At 44.8% G+C, this 11,845-nt stretch overlaps 1 protein-coding gene across 1 annotated transcript in view; it reads right to left on the reverse strand.

Moving 5' to 3' along the window:
* Positions 1-11,845, reverse strand: part of FHOD3 (formin homology 2 domain containing 3) — a 396,352-nt gene that overhangs the window by 158,476 nt on the left and 226,031 nt on the right. Inside the window, exons 8-10 of the mRNA XM_029921560.1 lie at positions 7,950-8,044; positions 639-782; positions 445-587 (exon numbers count right to left, since the gene is read on the reverse strand). Of these exons, the coding sequence (XP_029777420.1) occupies positions 445-587; positions 639-782; positions 7,950-8,044 (382 nt within the window). The remainder of the gene's footprint in view (positions 1-444; positions 588-638; positions 783-7,949; positions 8,045-11,845) is intronic.

Here is an 11,845-nt window from a genome sequence, read left to right on the forward strand (position 1 = left end):
TCCGTGCGCACCAGTAAAATGAAGGTAGAGTGTTGATAAAATGAACATATACCAAGAAGTGAAGTAATAATAGCTGAGTCCGTCTTAGACAGTGTTTCCACTGTTCGAGCAGAAACAAAATGCAGAGGCATGGAGGAAGGAGCTACCAAATGGAAATCGTAGGATTCTGCACAGAAGTTAAATGCTCTTTTATTTGCATTTTAAACTGGCATTTGCTGTTCGATATAAAGAAGAGCAGTAAGATCAATGTTAATACTTAAAAAATGTAACTTTTATGTCCTTACAGTAGCACTAAATAGCAAATAAAACACCATAACGAGGCATGAGAGACCGCAGAAGAAAGAACAGCTGTGTAGTCTTTAACTGTAAGCAAGGGACCACATGTCTCCTCCCTCAGCGGTTCTCACACTGGAGCGAACCCCAGAGGCACCTGGAGGCTGGCACAATGCAGACTGCCGGGCCTCCTCTTGGACTTGGGGATTCAGGAGGTCTGGGGTGGGGCCCCAGAACCTGTACTTTGTAAAGCTCCCCGGTGTGGGTGCTGCTACCACACTCAGAACCAGGTCTATAATACCCTTCCTCAGCCTCTGACGAGTGCCCCAGCAATATGACGCCATACAAAAGGGGTGTGCTGTTACCTCATAAATGTTAAATTGCTCCACCAGGTCCAGGTCGGTCCCTTTCTTGCTCAAGTGCCGCTGGGACACGGCTGCAATGCCCAGCTCCTCCAGGCAGTCCACCACATCGTAGAAGCTGTCTTGGTCTGGCAATCCTGATAGCGTCTGAAGAAAAAATAGGGCGCAAACATGTCTTAGGGGACTGTCTCAAGGTTCTCAAGCATTTTTTGCAGGGTAGCCAGGGGCCAGGATTATAACTCTATGGGACAAAGCCAGACAGATGACAAGACCATGTGAGAAAAAAACCTCTTACGCGGGATGCACTCCAAGAGCCCACTCCCTGGTGTACAGGTACTTGATATCCCCTCCCTGGAGTGTCAGCAGGACACTTCCGGAACTAAATTACATTATAGGACAAAAGTGAAGGGATTTTACACATATCATTCAGGGCCCAAGGGGAATGATTAACCTGGATGGGTGGGCCTGACCTGATCAGGTGGGCCTTTTAAAAGCAGGTTTGGGGGCACCTGGGTGGCTCAGTTTGTTAAGCATTTGGCTTCGGCTCAGGTCATGATCTCACGGTTCGTGGGTTTGAGCCCCGCATCGGGCTCTGTGCTGACAGCTAGCTCAGAGCCTGGAGCCTGCTTCGGATTCTGTGTCCCCCTCTCTCTCTGACCCTCCCCTGCCCGTACTGTCTCTCTCTCTCAAAAATAAATTTAAAAACTTAAAAAAAAAATTTTTTTTTTAAAGCAGGTTTAGGTATTTCCGGGGCTCAGAGACTAGGAGAGAGAGATTATCCTGCGGGCCCAAAGAAGGCAGCAAGCCACAATGAGTTCTCCAGCTGCAAGGAAATGAGGTCTGCCAACAACCACAAAAGCTTGGAAGAGGATCCCGAGCCTCAGACCAGACTCCAGTCCTGGTCGACACCTTGACTACAGCTTTGTGAGAGAGGACCCAGCTAGGCTGTGCCTGGAGCGTGTCCCACGGAAACTGTGAGCTGATAAGTCTGTTTTGTTTTAAGCTGTTAAATTTGTGGTAATTTGTTACCTAACATGCTCAGTGATTAGAAACTCCTGTTAGCATTGATCTACCGTTACAGCAATTTAATGATTCTTTTTCTTTTCAGTTTGGTAGGCCTTCCCCCTTGGTCCACAAATTTTAGGAAAACATGAGAAATTTCAAAGCAGCAACCAAGAGACAAAAAGATAACCCATGACAGGGAGCGGGGTGGGGGGAAGCTGATTTCTCTTTGAATTCTGTGTCTCTTAAAAGGATGATCTCTTGCATAGGGCCACATGTACCCCAATGTTCACAGCAGCACTTTCAACAATCGCCAAATCATGGGAAGAGCCTAAATGTCCATCACCTGATGAGTGGATCAAGAAGATGTGGTTTATATACACAATGGAGTACTACATGGCAATGAGAAAGAATGAAATCTGGCCAGTTGTAGCAAACTGGATGGACCTCAAGGGTGTCACGCTAAGCGAAATGTCAGGCAGAGAAGGACAGATACCATAGGTTTGCGCTCATAGGTCTAAAAGGAGAAACCTAACGGGGGACCATGGGGAGGGGAAGGGGGTAGAAGTTAGGGAGAGGGAGGGAGGCAAATCATGAGAAACTCTTGAATACTGAAAACAAATTGTGGGCTGAAGGGGGAGGGGGAGAGGGGAAGGGGGTGATGGTGAAGGAGGGGGGCACTTATGGGGAAGAGCATCGGGTGTTATATGGAAACCAACTTGGCAATAAACTATTAAAAGAATAAAAATAGCAAATCATTAAAAAAAAAAAAAAGAAGGATGATCTCAGAGCAGGCTTCTGCTCCGAACTGGAGGGACCCCCAGGGTGATTCACTGCGAGTCCTTATCTTAGGAACAGGGAGAGGAGGGCTGGGGAGGAAAGGGACTTGCCTGAGGGAACAAGAAGTTCCTGCCGACCTGGGACAAAAGCCTAGCCTCTCCTCACACACCCGGGCTTCTACACAAAATATTCTGGCCTGCAATTTCAAACACAGGTCTTTACTCCCTATTTCCCTGCCTTTGCATTTCCAAGAACCCTACTGATAGACTTCAAAATTATTCTGAACTCTCAGAAAAGACCAACACTGTCTTAAGGACATTTTACAGCACTAACTTCTCCAACACTTCTATTTGGGGGGCTGTTAATATTGGAAAGAATGTCTCTATTCATAACACCAATAATGGCATGTTCCTTTCTATGCAGATCAAAGAGGACAGAGCCCAGGGCTGGTGAGATCAGAAATGAATAAAAAACAACTGGGATGTGACAACTTAATTAACCAAGGGCCCCAGCAAGGACTGAGAACAGGAGGCTGTGAACCAGTCGGACTCCATAACAAACAGGTGCTCCCAGGCGAGCGGCCGAGTGTGAGAGCACACAGCAGCGCCTGCAGGTGCCAGGTGAGATGGTGACTGTCTTAGCAGGCAACTGCAATCCCCGCTGCTGTCCCCGGTTCTGAGGCTGACTGAAAAACTATGCAGCGTTCAAAGAATCCTATCATCAGAACAATCCATCTTTTGGTTTTACTGAAAACCCTTGAACTTGTTAAAAGATGAGGAAATGGAAATGCGGCCCAAGGCCAGGGCAGGGCTGGTGATCGAAGGTGCCCTGAGTGCAGACCCCAGAATTGCAATCTGAGGAACCCAGGTGAGCTGAAATTTAGTGTTTGATTGGCGACTTCCTACTCAACAGTGTGGGGGCCACGATGAGGCAGACAGAGGCCTCCTCACCTCTCAGTTCCCTTCCCTTTTTTCCCTTAAAGTCAACTGAAATTCTTACAGAATTTAACCCAAGGGCTTAAATTCCTGGAACTAATCCCCATGGCCTTAGCAAGCCCAGCCATGATGGGGGTGGGGAGGGGGGACTACTAAATAATTAAACAATTAGGTCCATAGAACTGAACCGACTCAGGGAGACCAGAAGTATAGGTATTAAGAGGTCATCTGTCATTTCTACTATGAAAATTTGGGCTGGAGGCAAGCCCATGTACCAACACCTTCTATGTGTGGCAGCAGGGGTAGGTGGCCTTTTGCCACAAACATGGCTTCTTTTCTCTGCTTGCAGAGGAAGAGGACATTCACCTATTTACAGCTGATTCTCTAATATCTCCGCAATCTGTGCCACAGCCCCACTTGCTCCATGGCCCCGTCCTCTCCCAATTCTACCCTAACACCTCACCTCTGAGTTACTTCCTTCTGGCAAACAGCAGCTATTTCAGAGAAATCTGTAAGGAAGATGTCTCCTGATGTCTTTACTTTCAGAGGACACTCATGACTCCCTTTCCTGTTTTCTCTCAGAAACACCAGGACTTGTGACACATTGATCTTCACAGGAATTTCTCAGAAGGAGAAAGTTCTGTCTTAAAGGACATTTTATTGTTCTCTCCTGGGTTCTCACCAATTGCATCAAATCTTTCTTATAAGATAAAACCAGTGTGGCAAATGCCTGCACAGAAATTTTCTTTTTTTAAATTTTTTAAATGTTTATTTTTGAGAGAGAGAGAAACAGAGCTTGAAGCGGGGAAGGGAGAGAGAGAGGGAGACACAGAATCCAAAGCAGGATCCAGGCTCTGAGCTGTCAGCACAGAGCCTGAGACCAGGCTTGAACTCATGAACTGCGAGATCACGACCTGAGCCAAAGTTGGACATTTAACCAACTGAGCCACCCAGGGGCCTGTGCACACAAATTTTTATAGCAACATTATTTGTGAAATCCAAAAGCTATAAAAACCCAAATCTCCTTCAATCAGAAAATAAGTTGTGGTGTATCTATATCAGAAAACTACACAGAGCAGAAAGAAGCAGCCATTAATACACTTTTGATCACAGATAAATCTGAGAGGAGCCAGTCTCAAAGGGTTCTATCCTCTATGATTCTATTTGACATTTTGGAAATGACAAAACTCTAGGGATAGGGTATAGTTGTCAGCGATTGGAAGAGGGCATCAGGACCTCACTATAAAAGGATAACATGAGGGAGATTTGGGGGAAGATGGAAATATTCTACATCCTAACTGTGAAAATTATCCATCACGATACAAGTGTTAAAACTTACACAGCTAAGCCTCCAGTAAATCTACAATATGGTAATAACAATAAATGAAATGTAAAGATAAAGGCAAATACTCCTCATGAATCCCAGCCCTTCCCTGAAAGAGTCAGGCCAGCCCTACAGTAACACCTCTCCCATGAGGGGGTTTCAGCTGGATCGAGAGAGGGCATTGGGGAGCTTCAGCTTGTTGGATGAGAAGGGCTTACTTTCTGATGTTCCTTCAGATCTGACAATACGAGGTCAGGGGAATGAACAAGACTGGGGTGAGGGGGTTATCCTGGATCTTGGAAACCCCCACGAATGTCTCCAATGAACAAAGAGAGCGAGAGTCAGTCTCAGAACCATGAGCAGGCTAAAGTTTAGTACCCCTGTTTTGTCATAAAAATGTTCATGTTTTGAATTCCACATTACTAGTCCATCTTTTATTTGGTTGAAAGAAAATTTTAGAAAAGCAATAGAGTAATTTCGCAGATTTCAGAGCCCGACCTTTTTCCAGACCCACAGTAACATTTCAACTTATTTTGTTTGTTTGGGATCTCAAAAGATTTTACTCATGAGGGCAATAAATGTGACTAAAATTCAGCAAAAGAAAACAAACCCAGTGTGGGTTCCAGTGGTTTATTGACCTCTTTTGAGGAAAGGATGACATTGGGAGCAATTGTCCATAGGGCATTCCTCGACATCCCTGGAGCCAGAACTAACAAAAGATGAGACAGAACTGCCAGAAGAGGAAGAGTAAGCGAGGAATTCCTGGACATTAAATGCCATGTGATGCCAAGGAGAATGACAGGCGCTGGGTCCCCGCCAGCGCCCGGCAGGAGAATGGCCACACCCACCCCCGCTGTTAGGACCACTAAACCACCCAAGCGTGGCCTCCACTGATAGGATGGGTAGCATTACAATGGAAACACCAGGCAAGGGTGAAAATTCCATTTTTTGCTGAACTCCACATTTTCTAAAACAATGTCACTGACTGAAAAGGACAGGAAATAGATGACCCTGATCTTAAAAAAAAAAAAAAAGCCAACAAAAAATTGCTTTAAAATTGCATGGTAAAGTCAACCCACAAATACATTTGAAAACATAAACAGAATTCTTAGGATTATCTTACAGAAAAGGATGCCCATTCCCCACCAGGACCCTACCTAGAATTTCTTGGGTCCTCGTCAACAAAACAGCATTTCATTAAAAAAACAATCCCTGCCAATGTGACCCAAGGGGAAACATCTGTTTTACCATATATTCCTTTTAATCTTAATAGATGTAATGTCCTTCATTTTTCAACTAGGTTCTTGGTATACTGGTGATAGTATAATCTTCTGCCCTATTTTTTGCAAACCATTTCCCAATTTTCTGCTTCCCCTTAGCTTTTATTTGTGGTTTTCATTTTACAAATAAGACCTTTTATAATTTAATGCAGTGGAATATTTAAAAGCCCTTCCCTTTGGCATCTTTTTTTAAAATTTTATTTATGTTTTATTTATTTTTTGAGAGAGAGACAGAGTGCGAGCAGGGGAGGGACAGAGACAGAATTCGAAGACAAGCTCCAAGCTCTGAGCTAGCTATAAGCAGAGAGCCTGACATGGGGCTCGAACCCATGAACCATGAGATGATGACCTGAGCTGAAGTCGGATGCTCAACGGACTGAGCCATCCAGGCAACAACCCGCCTCCTTTGGAATCTTTTTGACAGGTTGGATTATTAAAATAATCTTCATCTATCAGAAACAAATTAATCTCCACCTCTATGTCTTTTTCTACTGTTTAATGTGTTACCTTGAATTCCTTAATCTGTCTGGAGTTCACTTTGGTATTGGTCAAAGTATGTATTTGTTTATTTCCATTTAGCAAATCCCGTCCCCAGTCATGAATGAGACTAATCCATCCCCACTGATTTCAACCCTAGGTTAAGTTGCTGTGAAGTGAGGTCTGTTTCACCTGGCAGCTGAGGAAAGAGCCAGGACCACATCCTTGTAATCTTTAGTGTGCACGACATTTTAATATCTAGTAGAAATTACTTCTCCTAATGCTTTCTACTAATACGTCCCCAGTTCATGGGAAATGTTTCTCCAGTTACATTTCGTGAAGAGATTCTGAGTGTTCTCTGAAGAACCATCCATCCCTACAGGTGGTGTGACAGGCCTGCACCCAGCAGGGTGGGGAGTGAAGGCAAGCCCGTGGGGTGGTGGGTGGAATTCCTGGGGTCTAGGGCAGAGCAATCTGCAGGAGATCACCCCCCCCAATACACATACCACCCGCAGTTATAAGGAGGAAGGGACTCCAGTCCCGAGGGTGGGCTGTCCTGGGGCAGCGTGGGGTCAGCACCACCTACAAGGATGGATACTGAAGACTACTATCGCCCTGCCAGGTGGTGACCAGGAGGGACATGCTGGGAAGGAGGACAGCATAAGGGTGACATCACCTTCATAAAAGGAGAATGAGACCCACTCCCAATAGTCAGAATTCAGTAAGCAGGGGAATAAGAGTGCCTTCATTTCTCCTGGACTGTACACTATTTTCTTAGGGTAAAACTTGCTAATTTATATTCTTAAGGAAAAATGTTCTTAAAGGGACATCTTGAGAGGAAAAGTGGTCATAAAATTCTCACTGTCCTCTTTCTGGTTTTGTCAGAAAAGACCAAAGCAGAGGAAGCATGCAGACGCTCCCAGGCCTTCACACACGTGTGCAGCAGCACGCTTGCACACACACCCTATGTGGGGAGGAAGGGTTTTCTCTCGAAAGAAGAACACCGTAGCCATGGTTCCTGTCACCATGATGGGGGTCTTGGCTCAGGGAGCAAATGTTAGATTTTCACATCGTATTAGTCCCCCAGGGCTGCTGTAACAACATACCACCAACTAGGAGCTTAAAACAGCAGAAATTCATTCTCTCAGTTTGAGATACTGGAAGTGTGATATTAAAGGGTCAGCAGAACTCTAGAGGATGATCCTTCCTTGCGTCATGCTTGGCATTCCTTGGCTAACAGATGTATTCTCCAGTCTCTGACTGTTTTCACATGGCTGTCTTCCTCACATACATGTGCAGACATCATCCCCCCTCTATGTGTGTCACTTTTCCTCTTCTTCTAAGGACATTAATCTTATGGGATTAGGGTCCACCTTAAAGACCTCATCTTACCTTCATTACATCTGCAAAGACCCTATTTCCAAATAAGGTCACATTCATAGGTATTCACAGGGGTTAAGACTTCAAATTCTCTTTTAAGGGGACATAATTCGACCCTTAACAATCATTAACCAACCTTGTTCACTAAAGTCATCGCATAAACCAGCAGCTCTGTGTCGACTCCATCTTTTTCCTCCAGGATTTCCATGATATTTGACCAGGGCTTGACTCCTAGGAGCAAAGTAATAATCATTAGAAACAGCAAGTCAATGTTCCTTATCCAACTCGTATCACAGTTTATCCAAAGGATCATCACCCAATGATGACAGTGTTTTTCAGTCACCATTTCAAAGTGTAACACTATCCTTAGGATGGACTTGAACATGCTTCTCATTCAGCACCAAGAGACCACATCATTCTTGTCCATTGAAAACGTATACTCTTTACTGTCAGGATGGCTATCCATTTGCTTCAAAGCTCCCTTTATATTAAATATGTAATTTGAAAAAATCCATTCATGTGCAGCTTTTTAATCAATGAATTTCACTCTGAGCATGGAAACTCTTGATAAATCCTCTCTGAATGTTCCTCAGCATGTTATGCTCTGACCTCTTGCAAGAAAAAGGGACATGAGAGAACTTTACATTGACTCCAAAAGTGGACTCCAAGAAGGAACACTGAAACGTCCATCTGGCAAACATTTCAAGAACACAAGTACATGACCTTTACTCAGTCAAGGCACAAATACAATACACTGAAGCATCAACAGAGTGCAAAGAACAGGGCCTAGTGGGAGGCTGCCTTCAAGAAGTTTATACTCGTGGAACACTTAGGCCTAAGCTCAAGAACACACGTCAGCACAGACTAAAAGCATTTAAAAGGCAAAAGCATTAAGCTAAGCCTGTCACTCAGCATGGAGGACTCTTGCAGTGCGGATGGGCAAGGAGGGCCTCAGGCAGGAGGTGGCTCTTCATGGGGCTTTGCAGGTGAAGGCTCCGGGGTAGTTAGTCCCTGGCTCCAGAAGAGGGCAGGAAAAGCCATCACATTCAGGACCGATAAGCCAAGGCCAAGGTCACAAAGGGAACACAAAACCTGGACACAATTTCCTATGCCTGAGATAAACATTTGAAGTGAAGTATTGCCTTACCCTTGGCACGATGGTAGGGAACACGAAGTCTTTCCTGCCTTCTCTATACAGATCTTAAAGGGAGATTGCTTATTTTTGCCGATAAAAGTAAATTCTGCTTTAACAGAAAAGCAGTGGCTTCCAAATGCTAGTTTTTGGATGGGTTATGTCAGAGCTGATTTCCTGGCCTTGAGAACAAAGCTCCCCAAGGGCAGCAGTGTTATCTGTCTTCTCTCTCTGCTCTCAGCACAGTGCCTGGCCCATAATAGGAGCTAAATAAAATGTCTGAATAGTAAATGAGGACCTGAGAGAGGCCATGAACTAGGTTAAGCTGAAGCAGTTTTAAAATAACTGGAGGGCAAATGTATACAGTAAGAGAAGGAAAGAGGCAGGAGAATTTTTTAAAAAACACAAGATAGCTACTCTATGATGTTAAAAATGCAGGTTCAGTTTAATTTGGAGGTCTGCTGGCTCTCCTAGCTGGTGAACAGAAAGCCTTCTCCTTTGGCCAAATTTCCCAGTTGGTCAGTACTTGCCAAGCTTCTCTAACTCTTCCTAATTCCAAACACAAGACCATGATCTTTGGCCCATCACCTTCTGAAATATCTTCTTGCTGATTTTTACTATCCAACTATTCTGAAGTCCTCATCTGCCCAGCAAAGTAACTGTTTCTGTCCTCATTAACAGTCAATGTGGTCAGTAGGTCTGGGGTCCTAGGTAACGTTTGAGCACTCCAAATGCTTCTGCTGTGTTTAGGACAAGCACATGTTGTGTTATTCACACTCGGCACCCAACCTCAGCATAAAACATGAGTTCTAGTGGGCTACCCACCTATGGTTAAAAGGAAGACCAGCATTGAAACTAAGCATTTCCACTGGTTATAGTGGGCCCAGAATGCGTTTCCTGGATATATACTTTGGAGCCAAAGAACCCAAACAGGGCCTGAGGAAGGAAAGGCCAAGAAACCCAGGCAGGCATAGAGGCAAGAGGGAAGTAGGCAGACAATACAGACATACCCATATGCACAACTTTTAGTCCTTTATCATGAAAATATTCAAACACTGGCTTAATTTAATGGAAAAATGAGCTCTTCAGCTGTGACATCTGATTACTTTTTAAAGATTTCAAGTCTGGAAAGTTGCATATATTCCTACACTGTTGAGCTGAGTGTTCACTCTCCTGTGATTGTTTTGGGACCAGAAAATAGGAAGGATTTAAAAGAAAGAAGGAAAAGGGGAGGAAACATTTTGGTACAACAGCTTTGGCAGGGCTCAAGCTGGCCCATGTGAAGCCCCGTTAGCTCTGCTTCCCCAGGAGCCGCACCTGCTGAAACTACACGGTCCAGGTCAACCCCTCCCCCCACCACCCCACCAGCCTCTACTTGTGCCACATAGAGTGTGCGTGGGGGTCCTATCTTTGAACCACCAACCAAATGATCCTACCCCTTCACATGACAGAGAAAGAAACTGAGCCCCAAACTAGAGGAATGAATGGAGTCTCAAGAAATGTATCTAAATAGGAGTGTTCGTATCAACCGTGGAGAATTCCTGAGATAGAGCACTTTGTCTTTTTGTCTGAGCACTAATGCAGTGCATTAGAAGACAGCAATTTCCCTAATCATTACCCCTGTCTCTCTCCAGATCCACCCTCAGACAACAGCTCTGTGAGGAGAGGCTCCATGAGAGCCCATTTTTCCTCTGATGTTTCAAGTACATGGTTGGCACTTAAATATTTATTGAATAAATGGATTTTATTTATATATATGTGTGTGTATATATATATGCAAACTACTTAGCACACTATGTTACGTAACATCGGTGGCTATAACTATCATGGTGTGGGTGATGGTGGTGACACCCACGCTTAACTACTGACCTTCTACATGGACTCCCAGGCAGGTCCGCTGTTCCCCCCAAACCACAGTGCTGTTCTCTCAACCCAGGAGAAGCCAGCCCACAACGGATAACTCAATACTTTCTCCCCCTTACTTTCCTCCTAGATCTCTAGGGTAACTGCTCCCTGACCAAAAAAGAGATTTAGCACAATGCTTTCTAGAGTTGGTCTACCACTCAATCAGAAGGTCCCTGCAGCATGTTCCATGCCTTTACATGCCTGACAAACACATGCAACATAGATACGTCTGCTATAAATAACCTTGGAAACTGAGCTTGAGTTTTGTCTACCATGCTTTGGGAGTTGTTCACAGATCAATGTATCCTGGAGCAGAAGTCGGAGACAGGATTGCTTGAAAGGATGGCTGGGTTTGTTTTCCCTATTAATCATGTGTGATACACGCATTTAGGAATTATGTCATATCTCATTATACCACATTCAAATGAAAATAGAAGTTCTTTAAGAGCAGTGCTGGCCCAAATTAGGGGGACTCAAGACTTATAAGTGAAATTTCAAACTAAGTTACCCTGTCTGGTCACTTGCCCCACCCTTTGAGACGTGAACCCATCTAATCAGAGGGAAGGACACCTTCCCAGGGGGGCATAGGGCTCTCAACCGGTTTCCTGCCAACCCCACAGGGACAATCTCAAGGAAAGAGAGTCTGTGATGGCAAATGACAAAACAGGCTCCTGTACACACTCACTGCCTTTCTCTCTTCCTGCTGCACCCTGTCCACTAGGAAGTGAAAGTGACCTGAAGATGCAAGAAAAGAGATAACCCAGCTGTTTGAGCAGATGGGTGTGATACTGCGCCATGCGCCAGACACTAGCACTAGCCCACCTTTTCATCTCAGCCCCTGGACAAATGTGCCAACTGCCTGGCTCAAATAGGGCATCTTTTGGCCTACAGGCACATGAAATGATGCTCAGCGTCACTCATCATCAGGGAAATACAAATCAAAACCACACTGAGATACCACCTCACGCCAGTCAGAGTGGCTAACATGAACAAAT

The sequence above is a fragment of the Suricata suricatta genome, chromosome 14 (assembly GCF_006229205.1).
Source record: "Suricata suricatta isolate VVHF042 chromosome 14, meerkat_22Aug2017_6uvM2_HiC, whole genome shotgun sequence".
Taxonomy (NCBI): domain Eukaryota; kingdom Metazoa; phylum Chordata; class Mammalia; order Carnivora; family Herpestidae; genus Suricata; species Suricata suricatta.